This window comes from Eurosta solidaginis, chromosome 4 (assembly GCF_040869045.1).
Source record: "Eurosta solidaginis isolate ZX-2024a chromosome 4, ASM4086904v1, whole genome shotgun sequence".
NCBI classification, from domain to species: Eukaryota; Metazoa; Arthropoda; class Insecta; order Diptera; family Tephritidae; genus Eurosta; species Eurosta solidaginis.
Genome location: NC_090322.1, coordinates 7,017,540 through 7,036,875, shown reverse-complemented (window position 1 = coordinate 7,036,875; position 19,336 = coordinate 7,017,540). Strand labels below are relative to the sequence as shown.

At 38.0% G+C, this 19,336-nt stretch overlaps 1 protein-coding gene across 2 annotated transcripts in view; it reads right to left on the bottom strand.

The window, feature by feature from the left end:
- The window catches only part of Lgr4 (Leucine-rich repeat-containing G protein-coupled receptor 4), a 162,449-nt gene that overhangs the window by 44,881 nt on the left and 98,232 nt on the right, over positions 1-19,336 (bottom strand). For both annotated transcript variants that reach the window (XM_067779896.1, XM_067779897.1), the window contains exons 8-9: positions 13,812-13,883; positions 13,266-13,337 (exon numbers count right to left, since the gene is read on the bottom strand). In XM_067779896.1, coding sequence (XP_067635997.1) covers positions 13,266-13,337; positions 13,812-13,883 — 144 coding nt within the window. The remainder of the gene's footprint in view (positions 1-13,265; positions 13,338-13,811; positions 13,884-19,336) is intronic.

Below are 19,336 nucleotides of genomic sequence, written 5' to 3'. Positions count from 1 at the left end.
AATGGTTCTGTGACTCGCACAGAGGAACACCCTGCACAACAGTTACGAGAGGCTGAAGGAGGCCTCGAATACTCTAAACCAAAAGGGCAAGGGGAGGACGACGACGTCAAGACGAAGGTGCTGGAGGGGGACAAACAGCCCAATGGTGCTGCGAGTCCTACAGATAAACCTCCAACACAGTAAAGTGGCGTCGAGCGAACTCCTCCTAACCCTTGAGGAGGGTTCGTTTGACGTGGCGCTGGTCCAGGAGCCGTGGCTCTCGTCGGGAGGAAAGGTTTCTGGACTTAGCGCGCGCGGGTTTGGCGTTTACTACAGCTGCATTCATATATGCTGCCTAACTACACCACTGAGGATCTCGTAGCGGTGGCCGTTGAGCAAAAGAATAAGCAGGCATTTATCCTGGCGTCCTGCTTCATGGCCCATGCTGCGGAGGTCCCACCGATGGAGTGCAAAAGGCTAGTACAGGAGGAAGGGCGCAAAGGGCGGTTGGTCATAGGCGCAGATGCAAATGTGCACCACAATGCGTGGGGAAGAGCACATACGAATGAGAGAGGCGAATCTCTGTTTTGTTACATCCTGCAAACCAATTTGCAGATAGCCAACAGGGGAAATGTCCCTACATACATTGATCCAACATCCAGCAATGTTCTGGATATTACATTGAGCTCCGAGCGTGATATATCAAGGTATGATTGGATGGTTCTTGATAGACCATCCTTCTCCGACCATGCGTATATCAGCTTCAACATCCCCCTAAAGAGGGTAGAGAAGGGAGGAACCTTTAGAAACCCTAGGTCAACGAACTGGACTAAATTTCAGAAACATGTAGAAACAAAACTGGGACAACCCAAAGAGGTTGCTAATGTAGAGGAACTGGAGGAGTCGAATGAATTCCTAACAAGGACGCTTATGACTGCGTATAACAAAGCTTGCCCTCTAAGAAGATTCAGAGGAAAAGCAAAGCCGCCATGGTGGAGCAATGAGCTGAGTCTTCTAAGAAGACAGGTAAAAGAAATGTTTAAGCTCGCAAAGACCGCGGAAAGCGAAGCGTGTCGGGACGAGTACAGGGATCTACTGAGGATCTACAAGCGTGAAATTACCAGGGCGAAGAGAAACTCATGGAAAAGTTTCTGTACGGACATAGAGTGCTCCAGCGAAACAGCACGGTTGAAAAAAGTCCTAGCAAAGGGAAACATAGTCCAGGGACTAATAAAGAAAGAGAGCGGGGAATGGTCACGTAATAGTGAGGACTCCCTTGAGGTGCTTCTCGATACACATTTCCCATCGGGAGACGGTTTAGAGGAGCCAGCAGACATCACTCACACTTCGATCACGGAGTTAGTAGTGCCGGGCTTGGTGACCGATACCAAGATCGAGTGGGCAGTGAAGACGTTTTCTAAGTTTAAATCGCCGGGCCCAGATGGTATATTCCCGGCCATGCAACAAATCTCAAGTAGGGCGGTCGTGGAATGGCTTAAAATAAGATTCGATGGGTGCATACGACTGAATCATGTACCGCACTCTTGGAGAACTGCTCGTGTAGCTTTTCTACCAAAGGCGGGGAAGATCGGTCACGTGTATCCCAAAGACTATAGACCCATTAGCTTAACATCATTTCTGCTCAAAACCTTTGAGAGGCTGATAGATGTGTACATAAAGTCCAACGTGGATGAAAAGCTGCTCTCCACAACACAGCATGCGTACACCAAAGGCAAGTCGGTAGACACCGCATTGCATAGGGTGGTAATAAGCATAGAGAAATCCCTGGAATATAAGGAGTATGCTCTAGGAGTCTTCTTGGACATTGCCGGGGCTTTCAATAATGTTGCAAAATGGGCGATTATGGATGGTCTTAATTACATTAAAGTACATCCTGCCTTAATCAGATGGATCGGCTGCATGTTAAATTGCAGAAAGATTACATCACAATGGGGATTGTACGAGGCCACGAAATCAGTGGACAGTGGCACGCCGCAGGGAGGGGTGCTATCACCTCTGCTGTGGACGCTGGTCATCAACCAACTGCTCAGGCAATTCGATGAGGGACCCGTAAAACTTACGGCTTACGCAGATGACGTTGCAATTGTCATAAGTGGAAAGTGCCTTCCAACGATTAGTTCTTTGATGGATCGGGCGCTTCGCGATATTCATACCTGGGCATCTAATGTCGGATTGAAAGTCAATGCGGAGAAGACGGATATGGTCTTGTTTACAAAGAGGTACAAGGTCCCAAATTGGACCAGGCCTAAGTTAGGAGGGGTGACCTTACAGGAGAAACCTTGCACAAAATATTTAGGAATCATCCTAGACAGTAAGCTGTCATGGAAGCTCAACGTGGAGGAGAGGGTCAAGAAGGCTTCAACGGCACTCTATGCATGTAAAAGAATGCTGGGGTGTACGTGGGGCCTATCGCCCTCTCCTTCTCATTGGGTTTTTACAGCGATAGTAAGCCCTATTCTATACTATGGAGTTCTTGTTTGGTGGAAAGCCACACAAAAAACAACATACCGCAAAAAATTAGAGGGGGTATGCAGACTATCGATGCTTAGCATTACGGGAGCCCTGAAAACAACCCCGACGGCTGCACTGTATGCCATTTTGCACATCCCACCTGTAGACCTGGTAGCAAAGAACAAAGCGTTAACGACCGCAACCAGGCTCGGTGTTTCGGGGCAGCTTGAGCGCCGACCATATGGCCATAGTAGTATAGCGTCATCAATCACAAGACGAACAGACTACATGATTCCCTATCTCCGCTTCGAGGGAGATCTTAAGGCCACAATAGAGGTGGACGGTTGGCGCAAGGGTGCGTAAATGGCGGACGAGGCGACACATATGTACACAGATGGTTCCAAAGTAGTGGAAGGAGTAGGGTCTGCGGTATACTGTGCTGATCCGGAAATAAGCAGATCCTACAGGCTGCCGGATTACTGTAGCGTTTTTCAAGCGGAAATATTAGCCGTAACAAAAGCAGTAGAAACCCTGGAAGAGAATCGCTTAAGCTGCAATAGTGTTAACTTTATATTGACAGTAAAGCAGCAATTAAGGCAATAATCTCACAAAGCATAGCATCTAAATTCGTGTTAAGAGTGTGAGTCGGGACAGGGAAAAGCATACATCTATACTGGGTCTCAGGATATATGGGAATAGATGGGTATGAAAAAGCGGACGAACTAGCTAAAAAGGTTGCATCCCTTGAAGCTTGCTCCGTAGATACCCCAATTAGATTGGGCGAGATTAAGCGAAGTCGAGAGGTGCACATGATCGACCAAGCGGGAAAGGCGTGGGTCCAAGCGCGGGGCTGTAAAGTGTCGAAGATTATGTGTAGGTCTTACAACCTTAGACTAACACAGTCGCTCCTATCATTAAAAAGAGAGGACTGTAGTCTCATGACGGGTATTCTGACTGGACACTGCCTGCTGGCGTCACATGCCTTTAAACTAGGCTTGGTCAGTGATAGCAGATGTAGGAAGTGCGGGTTGGAGGAGGAAATGATCGAGCACGTTCTGTGCTCATGCCCTGCACTTGCCAGGCTAAGACTGCAGCTATTAGGAGTGATACAGCTGTCAGATCTAGAAGCAGCAAGTGGCTTAAGTCCTAGGAAGCTTCTAGTATTTGCCAAGAGGACGGAGTTATTTTATAACATAAGTCCTGGTTTTTGATAGGGTTTTTCAGTTTGGCCGTTAAAACAAACTTCTGTTAACACTACGGACTCAATCAGTCTATGTGAGGTCCTCATGGACCAGCCAGTTCAACCTACCTACCTAACTTAGGAAGCTCTCAAACAACATTTTTAAATCGTATCGTTCAATTTATCAGTGCAAGTGGTTTCAAAAGCTTATTTTTATATTAAGCCCTTGTGATTTGAATCCCTTTTAAAGGACGACCATAAGTTTTGTAAAAAATTCACTAAATGGAAAATTTTGAAAAAAAAATTCACTAAAGGGAAGGTTTAAATAAAAATTCCTTTGAAGGAAATTTTTGTAAAGTTTTTACTGGAACTTATTCAAGTAGTTAAGCGAGCTATAATTTGAGTATTTACTTGTATACATACAAACATATGTATGTATGTAGTAAGTACTTATTCGCATTTAGATATTTTTGAAATCGGCATTCAGTGCGAGTTGCGTAAAATATGTGTGCACCTTAACACGTGCAGCTTTAAAACAAAAAATTCCCAAAAGGAAAAATTTCGGGAAATTTTTTTAATCGAATTAAAAATACTCTTCGCCATACACGAAATATGGGTTCGACATTGTCATTGATGTAGCTATTTGTGAACTTAAATCAAATATTACTTAAAACATGTTTTTATCGAAACTTGCTTTTGAAGTCTAAGCAAACAAAAATAAATTCTTTAAAAAGGATATTTCTGGATATAATCGAATTTGCGTGTGAAATTGCTTTGGGAGCGACTTAGTGACTAGTTGCTACTTTTGGAAAATTAATGCAACGAAAGTTTTGCAAGTTCAATCACCCCACAGGCTTCCTATACTTCAGCGTAAATAATTGGTTTTAATGTTTAAATGTTTATGGTCACGCACAAGTATAGAAATTTACATAATAATTGACATTTGCATACTTTCAAATCAATTTAATTTCGTATTATTTTCATTGTTTTAGCCCCTCATTCAATTTCCTTTACCTGTTCACGGCCACCAGCCTAATTCAATTTATCTCTTTAGCAAATAAATGACTATTTTAAATTATGCATGAGCACAAAATTCAAAAGTTGCGTATACGCCATGTCAACACGTCGACCTCTTAACATTTGTTTGTGTTAATAAGTGAAGGCACGTGTTTACCTTCGTTGCACAACAAATATTCAACAATTAAAATATTGCAATTTTTATTCGTTACGTCATGAGCAGCATTTAAAAGAAAATTAAATTAAGCGCTGATTTACAGAGTGGTAGAAATATGCGAAAAAAGATATTATGCTATTTTTGAATTTGTTTTGTTGATACACAATACAGGTTTACGCCGATCAGTTTATCGGCGGCGTAGGCTCTATTATATACCGGCGGCGGCGGCGTATGCGGCGCGCCGGCGTCCGCCGGTGTTCTTACATTAAAAAGCTTGATTTTTCTATTCAAAAAAACAAAAAAATAATAATATTTAGGAAAGGTTTTGCTTGTATGTATTTAAGGAAATCAACGTTTTGGCCATTTCGGAAAGATCCGGGGTTTTTGCCTCAAAATCTCGCAGATCGTTCAAAAATTTTAAGCAGTAGCTCCTTGCAGAGGGATTGTCCCTCGTTCGCTTAGTCCAGAGAGGCTTCGAACCAAACCCCGGTCTTTGGAATTGGTACTGCTGCGTCTGCTGAAAAGAAATAGAGACACATAAAATGGTCACACTTTTGTCTGTATATCTCGTGCAAAGCGTAGTTTCACCTGGGGTTAACTCCTCATAATCGTTGCGAACACAATTTCTTTAAATCATTTGTGGCTCCTTGGCGGTCACGCTCAAAGGCAACTTACGGTTGCTATTAATGGTTTATTAATACTCATGCCTTTCGTGGCACAGATCGCCTCCCGTTTTTCGACTGTTTTTAAGAGCTACAATTCCCGATGGCGGCCACCGTGGTGTGATTGTAGCGTGCCCCGCCTACCACACCGTATGCCCCAGGTTCACACCCCGGGCAAAGCAACATCAAAATTTTAGAAATAAGGTTTTTCAATTAGAAGAATATTTTTCTAAGCTGAGTCGCCCCTCGGCAGTGTTTGGCAAGCGCTCCGGGTGTATTTCTGCCATGAAAAGCTCTCAGTGAAAACTCATCTGCCTTGCAGATGCCGTTCGGAGTCGGCATAAAACATGTAGGTCCCGTCCGGCCAATTTGTAGGGAAAATCAAGAGGAGCACGACGCAAATTGGAAGAGAAGCTCGGCCTTAGATCTCTTCGGAGGTTATCGCGCCTTACATTTATTTTATTTTTAATTCCCGATGTGCGAACAGTAGCAATCCCTACCACCAGTCACTACTACGCCTCCTGACCCTCACACAGAAGCTATAGGACTGCGACTTCGAACTCATACCTTCGTCGACGACACTTTCCTAGAAGCTCTAAGTGTAGCTCCGAAGACTTTCTAACGAATGTTTTAGTCTCGCTATGCTGCCTAGCTACAATAGAGAAACACATTGACACGTTAGGGAGTGACTATTCGCCAAGATGCCCCCTCGAAATCATAAGAAGTCTAAGTGGATGTCATGGGTGAGAATCGTATAATCCTCGGCACATCTACGTAATTAAAATTTTACAAGGATCCTGGATAAAATTTTTAAAATGTAGACCAAAGTTTGCAGACGTTTGTGTTCACAACATTGATCTCAATAGTCTTCGTTAAATCAAAACGACATTTTAGAATGAAAGTCCACCGATTTTAAGTTGAAAGATGTTAACTGCTGTTTTCCGGCCTTATGATATAAGAGCCCATTATGGATGACCGCGTAGCTTCAGTTTTTAGACTAGTTGGACTGTCCTCTACGTTAGGGTAGTAGCACACACTGTCATTATTTCAACTGTCTTGGGAAAGCTTTTGCTTCACCACTTTGAGTGTTCTTGCGAAGGACAAAGCCTCACCTGGTAAATATATGTGCCTACGTATTCACATTTGTAAAAGGAGCCGTAACGTGTAGGTGATATTTAAACTTGGTTGATAGGCTATAATCAATGTGATTCACTCCAAGGGACTAGTTTTGGATAGGGCCGCCAACTTTAAGAAATGTCAAACCGGGAGACTTGGGTGTTGAAGGATGAAGTGTGAAAATCAAAATTAACATTTCAGACGCTTTTGTATATGTTCGCAAATAAACAACATATGTTTGAATGTTATCCCAAGTGATTTTTCAAACCCTTCTCGTACGTACATATGTATATCCTCAATTTAAGTATGAGTTATGAGGTAAGAAATATTTCAAAGGAGTGTTTATGCTCCTAGAACCTACTAAAGGATTTTGGATCACTGAGTTCGCTTATTCTTTCAATATAAAATTCTTTCTCGCAATATAAAATTCTTTAAAAAAATCGGCATCTTTTTTGGGTAATTTGCTTTTTTTAACAACTTGAGGACAATTTGAAAACATGTTCGCCTTGGGTCATTTTATTTGAATTCATTGTTCATTATTAATTTTTTGAAAAAAGTATGCAAAGTGAGCATATAAATTTATTATATAACTTTTCTTTTAGTGTTTTGTTTTAATAACTTGTTGAAATAGGAGATGCAAAGTCCGTGTTAAGCTGACATCGAAAGCGTGTGTTTGCTTAAATAACTTTTGAATAGTTCGAAAGAGTTAAATTTCGCAATTAGTTTCAGTGTGATGCGCATCCGATGATACCACTTCCGACCATATCCGACCAATTTTCGACAGTATTAAACGAGTACAAAATATAGTATTTTTGACATCCGGCGGCGGCGTGCGAAAAACAACAAAAATCGGCGGCGGCGTATATCTCTAATACACAAACATACTTCATTGCATGGCGGAATCATACATACAAACATAAATAAAAATTCGATGTACTTTATATTTGTAAAACTGACTAATGTCAAAATGGTACTGCGCCACAAGTTGAAGTATCAACTCATATTCAAAAAGTATCAATAAGCTGATTTCCGACCGTCACCTGTTCCTGGTTCTGCCGTACTTCATTCAAATTTTTCATAGTCTATAAATTAAAAATATTTTGAGATATTTGTTGGCGTACTTTGTCTTCTTTTAAGGCTTTCTTTGGAATTTATTGTTACGTTGAAAGCTTTTTGATAAGCCCATTTTCTATTTTTAATTATTTTTTATAGTCTGTCATTTGTTTATTAAACCCGCCCTCTCATTTCTCGTCACGCCTCATTTTCAAACAAATCAATCAAAGCCCTATTCATTTTGTTTATTTTGTGCAGTCTTCTTTTGTCAACTACTCCTATAAAAGCGTTCCTACGCCAATTCATAATCGGATTAAAAGTCAATCCACCTAGATATGATACCCTCTGTCTCGCTAGAGCAATGCAGAATGTTCTTTCAGTTCACAAAATCGACAGTTTTTTGTATCGAATGGATTTAACTTACTAAAGTGATATCGGATACTACTTTGTCTCATATAGTATCCAGTGAGAGTTCGTTGGTTCTCCATACTCTAACGAATGAGTTTGGCTGATACTCTTTTTGATGGTAGTATAAAGAGTTTGGCCTTTATTTGTCTTAAAGCAGTCAAGACAGTGTTGCCTGAAGAAATACTGAGCCCACAGAAAGACTTTGAAACGCTGCTATGCTACCCTGTTTTGAAAGTTGGTCTACTGATATTGTCACCGACCAAATCATCGGCGACCTTATTTACAACATGGACACGGCAAATGACGTGTGAGCATGCAACCGCAATTGTACCTATAATCCAGAGCCGTAATAAAATCCTCAAATCTCTTGCCGGAAGCATTTAAGGTAAAGACAAAGAAACGCTCATTATCACTTACAAAGTAATTAGCCGGCCGATTGCATGCTACGCGTCGCCGATATGGTCGCGAAGCCTAAAAGTTACTCACTGGAAGAAAATACAGGCCTGCCAAAACACTGCCCTCAGAACCACTACAGGTTCTGTCCACAGAACACCATCTACATAATGAGGCGAGAGTACTACCCATTAGGGAGAGAAATGAAATGCTGAACAAACGGTTTCTGTTGAATATCCAGCAAACTGGGCATCCCAAGAGAAACTCATTGAAGTGGCCACACCTCCCAGGGGTTTAAGAGGTCAACTACGTAAGTATTATGAGAAAATACGGCACCTGAAACAAAAGCACAAACAGGTCCTCAGTGATAGCCACAACTTCTATGCCAGGAATTGCCAGGCGAATCCAGTTCTTAAAGAAAAATACCCAGAACTCGTAGAAGAGGGACGCACTCTCCCTAGGGAAATACAAGTCACTCTAGCTCAACTTCGATCTGGGTACTGTAAGAGGTTAAACTCTTACCTATCCAGAATCAACCCCGATATAAAAATGTGTGTTGTCCTGCTTGCAATGTGAACCCACTTGACACCAACCATCTCTTCAATTGCAATGTGGAGCCAACGCCTCTAAAACCCCTCTCACTATGGTCCATCCCTGTTGAACTGCAAGTTTCTTTGGACTCCCGTTAGAGGATATTGATGACAATTTGTGATCGGTCGCCCCTATTGGATGGGGCGAAGCACTGCTATAGCATAGCAACATAGCATGGTTTTCTGTCTTAAAGTGAAGTAGCATCCCATTGATAGCGATTTCCTGAAGTCCTGTCTGTAGACATAAGCTCTCAGGTTATCGCCAAATTTATATCCATCAAAAATTCATCCTCTGTCAGAAGATTGCTGAATTTACAACACTTAACTCCACATCTGCAGATATAACAGCATCGCCCAATTTCAAATTATCGTCAAAAAAACTCTACAAACACAACCGCAAATTTCAAAAAGTGTAAGTGTTTTTCTTGATACCACAGTAACATTGTCAGAAGAAAGCCTTTAACCACGCTGTAGAATCTACGTTTTAGATTAAATTTGTAATTGTTCAAATACCATGGACGCAGCCAACGGAAATCGCTCAAAATGTTTCGTTACATGAAGCGGTGGTGTTTTTTTTTTATAGTTAACTGTGGGTTGTAGCACTGAACGAACTACCCGAACTCAATACATATAGGGGAAAGCTAGTAGCATATGTGGACGACGTAGTTACTGCCTGAGAGGGCCGTTCCCTCTAAGTTAAGCGGAGTTCTAGGAGGTGCAAAATGAGCTCTGTAGGCATGGACCGTTGAAATTCAATTTGGCAAGGACTACCCACTTCAAAACGCTCCCCAGCCTTACCGGAAATGTTGTTTTTTCGATTGGTGCCAAAAAAAAAACAACAGAGCCCCGCAATGCCTAAATCGAATTAATCTCCTTCTGCAACCGCAGGCTCTACAGCAGCCAAGTACCATCAAATTTCATCAAATAAGTTCTTTTTTTTATTTTCGATAATTTAAAACAAAGAACTGCTATGAAACTATGCAAACCAATATCAAAAGCAATTTCGAAAAAATTCGAAAACTCTTCATTCGAACTTCTCTGTGTTTTTTATACTCAGCTGAGCAGAGCTCACAGAGTATATTAATTTTGTTCGCATAACGGTACCCCGTAACGGCACAAACTAATCGAGACAGATATAGACTTCTATATATCAAAATGATCTGGGCGAAAACAGAAATTCATTTAGCCATGTCCGTCCGTCCGTCCGTCCGTAAACACGATAACTGGAGTAAATTTTGAGGTATCTTAATGAAATTTGGTATGTAAGTCCCTGGGCACTCATCGCAGATCGCTATTTAAAATGAAGGAAATCGGACTATAACCACGCCCACTTTTTCGATATCGAAAATTTCGAAAAACCGAAAAAGTGCGATAATTCATTACCAAAGACGGATAAAGCGATGAAACTTGGTAAGTGGGTTGACCTTATGACGCAGAATAGAAAATTAGTAAAATTTTGGACAATGGGCGTGGCAATGTCCACTTTTAAAAGAAGGTAATTTAAAAGTTTTGGACGCTGTAATTTGGCAGTCGTTGAAGATATCATGATGAAATTTGGCAGGAGCTTTACTACTATTACTATATATGTGCTAGATAAAAATTAGCAAAATCGGATAAAGAGCTCGCCCACTTTTTAAAAAAAAAAATTTTCTAAAAGTCAAATTTTAACAAAAAATTTAATATCTTTACTGTATATAAGTAAATTATGTCAACATTCAACTCCAGTAATGATATGGTGCAACAAAATACAAAAATAAAAGAGAATTTCAAAATGGGCGTGGCTCCGCCCTTTTTCATCTAGTTTGTCTAGAATAGTTTTAATGCCATAAGTCGAACAAAAATTTACCAATCCTTGTGAAATTTGGTATAGGCATAGATTCTATGACGATAACTGTTTTCTGTGAAAATGGGCGAAATCGGTTTGAAGCCGTCGCAGTTTTTATACACAGCCGACCGTCCGTCTTTCCTCTCGGTCGTTAACACGATAACTTGAGCAAAACCCGATATATCTTTACTAAACTTCGCGGGTTCGAATCGAGCTCAAGGCCTAACAATAATTTTTTATCATTATTATTGTTATGATAAATTTTTTCTTAATTGATTTTCACAGCTATTCTGCAACAGATGTCGCAGTGTTGTGAATATCAATTGGCACGAACCAGAATGGAAGTAGGATTAATGAAGACAAACAAAAAACCGCTGTGGTGGCTGAATGGTTATAGCAGCGGCGCCTAAACGTTGCCGATGAAGGAATTTAGCAGTTCCCGAAATGGATCTATACAACGAGCTTTGGCAGTTGTCTAAAATTTTTTCTTTCTTCTATTCTAATTTAAAAATTTTTTCAATTAAGAAAAAATTTATCATAACAATAATAATGATAAAAAATTATTGTTAGGCCTTGAGCTCGATTCGAACCCGCGATATTAAAATCAGTAGGCCGATATAACAACAAAAATTGTTAATACATCCCAGAGCACGGGGAAAAAAGTGTCAATAAAATATGACACTATGGCAGCATTGCCAACAAACAAGTCCAATTTTCACAGCTATTCTGCAACAGATGTCGCAGTGTTGTGAATATCAATTGGCACGAACCAGAATGGAAGTAGGATTAATGAAGACAAACAAAAAACCGCTGTGGTGGCTGAATGGTTATAGCAGCGGCGCCTAAACGTTGCCGATGAAGGAATTTAGCAGTTCCCGAAATGGATCTATACAACGAGCTTTGGCAGTTGTCTAAAATTTTTTCTTTCTTCTATTCTAATTTAAAAAATTTTTCAATTAAGAAAAAATTTATCATAACAATAATAATGATAAAAAATTATTGTTAGGTCTTGAGCTCGATTCGAACCTGCGATCTTAAAATCAGTAGGCCGATATAACAACAAAAATTTTTTACTAAACTTAGTTTGCTACTTATCTCAGCTCACTTTATGTTGGTATTAAAAATGGGCTAAAATCGACTATGACCGCCCACTTTTTCGATATCGAAAAATACGAAAAAAGGGATGGAACATGGTGATTGGATTGGCTTTTTTACGCAAAATATAACTTTGGAAAGAACTTTGTAAAATGGGTGTGACGCCTACCATATTAAGTAGAAGAAAATGAAAAAGTTCTGCAGGGTGAAATCAAAATCCCTTGGAATCATGGCAGGAATACTGTTTGTGGTATAACATATATAAATAAATTAGTGGTACCCGACAGATGATGTTCTGGGTCACCCTGGTCTACAACTAAGGCCACTCCCTTTTAAAACCCTCATTAATACCTTTAATTTGATACCCATGCCATACAAACACGTTCTAGAGTCACCCCTGGTCCACCCTTCTAAAATACTCTTTAATGCCTTCCCTTGATACCCATGCCATACAAACACATTCCAGGGTTACCCTAGGTTCATTTTCCTACATGGTTATTTTCCCTTATTTTGTCTCCAAAGCTCTCAGCTGAGTATGCAATGTTCCGAACTTAGCCTTCCTTACTTGTTTATACTCAGCTGAGCAGAGCTCACAGAGTATGTTAATTTTGTTCGCATAACGGTACCCCGTAACGGCACAAACTAATCGAGACCGATATAGACTTCTATATATCAAAATGATCTGGGAGAAAACAGAAATTAATTTAGCCATGTCCGTCCGTCCGTCCGTAAACACGATAACTTGAGTAAATTTTGAGGTATCTTAAATAAATTTGGTATTTATGTCCCTGGGCACTCATCGCAGATCGCTATTTAAAATGAAGGAAATCGGACTATAACCACGCCCACTTTTTCGATATCGAAAATTTCGAAAAACCGAAGAAGTGCGATTCTAACAAAATCTAAAACACCTATCGGAAAACTTTTAAAAAATTAACCCGAATTTTGAGAGACGTTTACCTTGTAAGTACTCTGTTCAACTATAATTGCTTTGGCTACAAAACTGCATACTCGGAAATATTCAGAAAACTCTAGACAAAAAGCTCGAAACTTTCGTAAAATTTTAACTTTTTCGTAAACTTTTTTTTTTTGAGATTGTTTTGCATAGTTTGAATAACGAAATGCATGTGAGTTTTTTTACATTATCGAAAATTAAAATTCAACTGGTAAAATTTTACGAAAATTGTCGCTGCTATTTTTGTTTTCTCTGCTCTACATAATAAATTTTAATATTAGCTCACTTTAAATTTTGCCTGCTTTAACTTCTGTATTTATTTTATAGTGGTAGGGGGTGTTCAAACCCCTCACTTTTACTTACAGCACTTCAAGGCTCTGCAACTTCTCAAACACCGCCGCTCCAAAAGTTTCAATTCGATTACCACGGAGATCTCTGTAGATATGCAAAATACAAAAATAAAAATAAATTGATTTAATGTAAATATTATTCCGCATTTTTTACATAATATTGATTAAGTTTAAGTGCCACTTCTAAGTGTGTGTGTATGTATGATGACTTTAAATGCTTAAATGTAATGCACTTTGCATATTTTTCATATTTGTGATTCATTATATGAGTTTCTATTCGCAGAAATATTTATTTATTTGCGCGTGTATTTTCACATTTCTAGATTTCTTTGATTTTCTTGACATTTTGCAAGCGTTTATAGCAATTAAAGTTCTTTTCTGATTTCTGGTGCCTTTGGCTTTTGTTGGGGGCAGCTTTTCTGCTTGAATTCCTTTTACTTAAGACTTACAAGTCTCAAATGATTCACTTTTCACTTTCATTGTTATTAAATGGAAATTATTTAACACAAATACGTAAACAAATAATCCATCACTTTTATACTAAATTAATTATACTCACAACTCAGTTAAGCTTTCCAAGTGTTGAAAATCATATTCATGCAGTTCTTCAATGCGATTACCAGAGAGAATACTGAAAATGAGAAATTCTAATTTTCAAATGGCTTAAGTAACAAAATCAAACACATGTATTATGTACTAAGTTATATATTAATATTTCAAAAAAAGTATCGCTCCCCTCGAAAATTTCAATGAAACAAAAATATTTATTTCAATGCATTTTTTAGTAAAAAGTTCACCAAAGCGCCATCTAGCGTTGATTTTTCCCGGCAAAAAACAGCAAACTAAGCTGTATCTTAAATACGTTTTTTTTTATTTAATAAACAGAAACAATCGTAACAAAATGTATTAAAGGCAAAAAATAAATTTTCATTAGACCTTTCAAAAATCGGCTATTTTATGTAAAAAAAAAAACATTCATAATAAAAATAGGCTAATACAAAATAATTCAATAGTAAGCTCTAAATTTTTGAAGCTGACAAAATTTCAAGAAAAAACAAATTTTTAATTTTTAGTAAAAAAAAAATTGTAAGTATGCAGAATGAAGTTAAACGATGATAGCCAGCAAAAAAAAGGAAAAAATTTTGGAAATTTTGTACTGAAATTTCAAGATGACTAGATACAGAGACACACGTGCCGTATATAAGAAACTTTTTTCCCAAATGGGAAAGACTTTTCGCCGTAGGAGTTTCTTCCTAAACAGCAATAAAAATTTTCTAAAAACTACATTTTCTTCATAACTAATTAATTTGTTTACTTAATTAGAGAAAACATTTTACTGCCGTAAAATCAATCCTTTTTCTATAGGTTAATTAGATTAGGTGGTAGCTGCACTGGTAGGGGAAGCTCACTTGGACAAAATGAGGGTCCATTGTGATACCACATAAAAAAAAATAACGCCATCAACATTAAAATTTTGAAGGCCAAAACTGTTTCATAATCATTTAAAAAGTGTTTTTAACTTACTAAACAAATTTTTTTTTAACAGCATGCTTTCTGGAGTAAAAAATTGTTTACAAATTTAGAAAAAAAATTAAAGAACTCGATATTTGTTCTTATTTTTACAAAACTTTTTTTTTAATTTTTTTTTTTCGAAATACATTTCAAACAGTTTAATATATTTCCAAAAATTTTTTTAATTATTTTAAATATTTCTTTTATTCTTTCGCTAGTTGTAGAATTTTTTGACATTCAGTTAAAAAAAAAATATTGAAATTTCTCTACTTACAAATTTTTTTTGTAAAAAATCATGTTACATACTTAAAAACAAGTATAAAAAATTTCAATCTTTTCAATTATAGAAAAATTTTCACACTTCCAAATTTGTAAAAAAAAAAAATGTTTAAAGGTAGCATTGGTTGAAATGGCTATCAGAGGTAAAGTTAAAATTAAATTTTTTAAACAAATTGTTTTTGGAAAAACTGAAAAAAAAAATAATGAAACCATAATAAATTTATTATCTATAATATAAAAATAAGTCGGGTTTTCCTTCCTGACGTTATAACTCCAGAACGCACGAACCGCTTTCCTCGGTTTTGCATTCGTTGGAAAGGTCTCGGGCTCCGTGACGTTTATAGCAAAGAAAATTCAGGATCGACGCACATGGTCTCGGATATAGGCCAAAACGTGGACCCGGGTACCCCTAGAATGTGTTTATAGAATATGGATATCAAATGAAAGCTGTTGATGAGTGCTTTAGTAGAGGGTAATTTTCATACCCCTGGGTGACTAGGGTCTCGAGATATTGGCCAAAACGTGGACCCGGGTACCCCTGGAAAGTGTTTATAGGATATGGATATCAAATGAAAGCTGTTGATGAGAGCTTTAGTAGAGGGTAATTTTCATACTCGTAGGTGACTAGGGTCTCGAGATATAGGCCAAAACATGGGCCCGTGAACGCCAAGATAGTCTTTTTACATTATGGGTATCAAATTAAAGCTGTTGATGAGTGCTTTAGTACAGAGTAAGTTTTATGCCGCTGGGTGACTAGGGTCTCGATATATAGGCCAAAACGTGGACCCGGATACACCTAGAATGTGTTTTTACATTATGGGTATCAAATTGAAGCTGTTGCTGTATGCTTTAGTACAGAGTAAGTTTTACACTGATGGGTGACTAGGGTCTCGAGATATAGGCCAAAACATGGACGCAGATACCCCTAGAATGTGTGTATTATGGATATCAAATGAAAGCCGTTGCTGAGAGCTATAAAGTAATTTTCATTGTGATATTCGATTTAGTCGCATCAACCTGGTAAAACTGATAAATATGCATGCGAAGCCGAAATAAAGACATGAACTAATAATACCCACATACCTATTTACATACGTCCTATTCGATTTGCCTGAAATTTGGTATATAAATGTAGGATAATAGTTAAGGCGGCGACTGTAGTTGATAGGACAACGACATCTGTTTGTCAACCTCAGATAACAATAACTGGCAACGCCTACATGCGTCCCATTAATTACAACACTGATCAGTCACTTGCGCAACCCTTTCGCGTCGCTGCGAAGGTAACCGAAATATTCAAACGTTTTCAGTTGCAATTAGGTCCGCGTCACGACAAGTAAAACGCCTCCAATACCGCGACGGTAGTTCGAAAAGTGAACTTAATTACTTAAATTAAAACTTATTTCTAATCAACTTAACTTTATCTTAATTCTAACTTAATCTAAATATAATATAATAAACTGTTTGTGTTTAAATAACAATTCTCAAGCATTACTGGGAATAAAAGGGGGTGTAAAAAGGTAAGAATACCCACAGTGGTGTCAGAAGTGAAAGAAAATTTGTGAAAAGTGCCAGAAATATCAAATAAAAGTTTTGTTAAACTAAAACATGAAGAAAAAGATTTGCAAAAGCTATTAGAATATAGAAGAAAGCCTTTTAAAAAAGGTAAAAAGTAATTTTATAAAGAATCAAAGATTCTAAGAAGCATTACAGTACTGTACACAAAAATAGATACACAAATTTTTCAAGTAAATGGAAACGTGAAAATACATAAGATTAAACTATTGAAACTACTAAAAGTAAAGACTAAGAAATTTTTAAAAGGCGTCGGTAAGTGGAGGTGCGGAAATGTATGAAAAAATGTGTAATTGTTTAAAATAAAAGCGGAAAAGCTTTGGTGGCGATAACTATCATAAGGGAATAATTGCGAGTGGGCAAAAAATACGTGCATATACAGCTACAGATTTGATTCGCAAATTGCAGCGTGCCTAAGACAGTGGCGTGCAACAGAAAGTTTAAAGTAGTCCTTAGCGGATGTGTGCATGAAGTGCAGTGGACAGTTTTGTCAGTTCCTATTAGAGGGAAGAGGGCTGTAGATTGGCAGCAGGTACAGTGTTTGGAAAAAACCGAAGGGTCATACTGTGAAAAGTGTATACTGTACGGAAAGTACAGTGACATCGACAGTGGCATCAGGTCACGAAAAAACAAAGTAAGCTTCGGGTTTATGAAACTCTAAACGAGCGTCCATTGTGGCGTGGTTTGCAAAAAGAAAAATCGTGTGCGATATAAAAAGATAGTTGACGGCGTCGGGCAAGAAGCCATAGCAGCGCTCCGAAGAGTGTTAGTGCATAGCAACAAAAAATAAAACGTTACAATTTGGCGTGGCTTCGTTTTGATAGAAGTAGCCATAACAAAATTCGCATTAGCAAAGTGAGTGCGAAAAAGAGAGCCAAAAGAAAAACTTAAAAGAAAGACATTGTAACTAAGTTCTCTCTTACATGTGTAAAAAATTTAAAAATTGACTGTACACTGTGTGCAGCAATATAAGCATCAAATTTAAAAAGCATCATCATATGTAACCAAAAACGAAGCTAGCAGCGGGTAGAGGATCATCAAAATTCAGCGTGAAACAGCAGAGGCAGCAAATACAGTTGCGGACAAGAACATATACCCGAAGTTACGTAAGAATAAATAATGCATGTTATTACAATGTTAAAATTTTAAAGCAGTTCTTAGTTTTGGAAAAGTTATATAATTTGTTTCTTGTTAAATACTAAATTGTACCAAAAGCGAAGACTAATTTGAATTTATTAAAAATAAAATAAAATAAAATTTTGTAAAAATTTGTAAAATAAGCGAAAACAGAAGATTTATTTTAAAGGTTAAATAATACAAGAAAAAGAAATAGAATAAGCATTCCAGAATTTAAAATTGATTGTATCACTTAGCGAAGCTTTACTGTTCGTTTTTACCGCAGTAGTCTCTGGATATTTATAACTTTTGTTGTTCAAAAATTGCTTTTGTACCAATTAATTAAATAAGTTTCATTAATTCTACACTAATAGTATTTAGTTATAAAGTAGATTAGTAATTTGACTAAACTAATTTTTAAATTTAAAACCAATTTTAAAATTTTTGAAATTTTTTTTTGACTGCCGGTCGTAATGGAGCGCGAAGAAATTCTTAGTTTAACGGTAGTCGGGCTTAAGGAAAAGTTAGCAGAACTAGGATGCTCGATCACGGGTCGAAAGACGACTCTGCAAGATAGGCTTTGCGAACATTACGGTTTAGGAGTTATGGGTGACGATTCGGATTCGGGCGATGGTGACTCAGCTCATTCATGTGTTAGCACGGCTCCTCAGGTAGTATTAGGGCGGTCCAATTTTACTTTGCGTGATATTGAAGATTCACTGACCTCATTCAGTGGCAATAGTAACCAATCAATCGAAGAGTGGCTTTTAGAATTTGAAAGCAATGATACGGCTGTTGGTTGGGATGAACTGCAGAAATACATTTATTCTAAACAGTTGTTAAAGGGAGCAGCCAAGATGTTTATTAGCAGTCAACGTAATGTCGTGAATTGGAGTATGCTTAAAGAAGCACTGCGTCAGGAATTTGGGGTGCATGTTTCCTGCAGGAACTTAAAGAGCAAATACACGTATATGAAAAAATTCAGGTGGGTAAACCGATTTTTAAGGCAGGTGAATACCAACGCTCAGGCAGTCACCAGACAACTTCCGACGAAGCCAAAAAGGATAGAAAATGTTTTAAATGTAGCAAGATTGGACATCTCGCTAAGGATTGTCAGAAATCATCGAACAACTGTTTTATATGTGGTAAGGCTGGACACCGTGCTGCAGCATGCACATCGGTTAACAAAGAAGTTAAACAAGAATCTAAAGTCGAAAAGAACAGGGCTAACATAATGAGTAGTGAATGGTGCCGTAAGGTTTTTGGTAAAGGAAATTGTTCGATTTTTAAAGACATTTCCTACAAAGGGGTCACCTTTGGAGCACTTTTGGATACGGGCAGTGATTTGTCTTTAGTAAGGGAAGATGTATGGAAAAAGTTCGGAAACATTAAACTAGAACTGGATATAAGAAGGTTGATGGGTGTGGGCGAAGGGACAATCGCAACTATAGGAAGTTTTGCGATGGACGTTGAGATCGATGGCTTGAGACTGGATGTTAGCTTCCATGTCGTTAAGAAAGAAGATATTATTTATGCAGCAGTTATAGGAAACAACGTACTAAAATTAGTGGACTTGTTAGTAACTGAAGATGAGATAGTTTT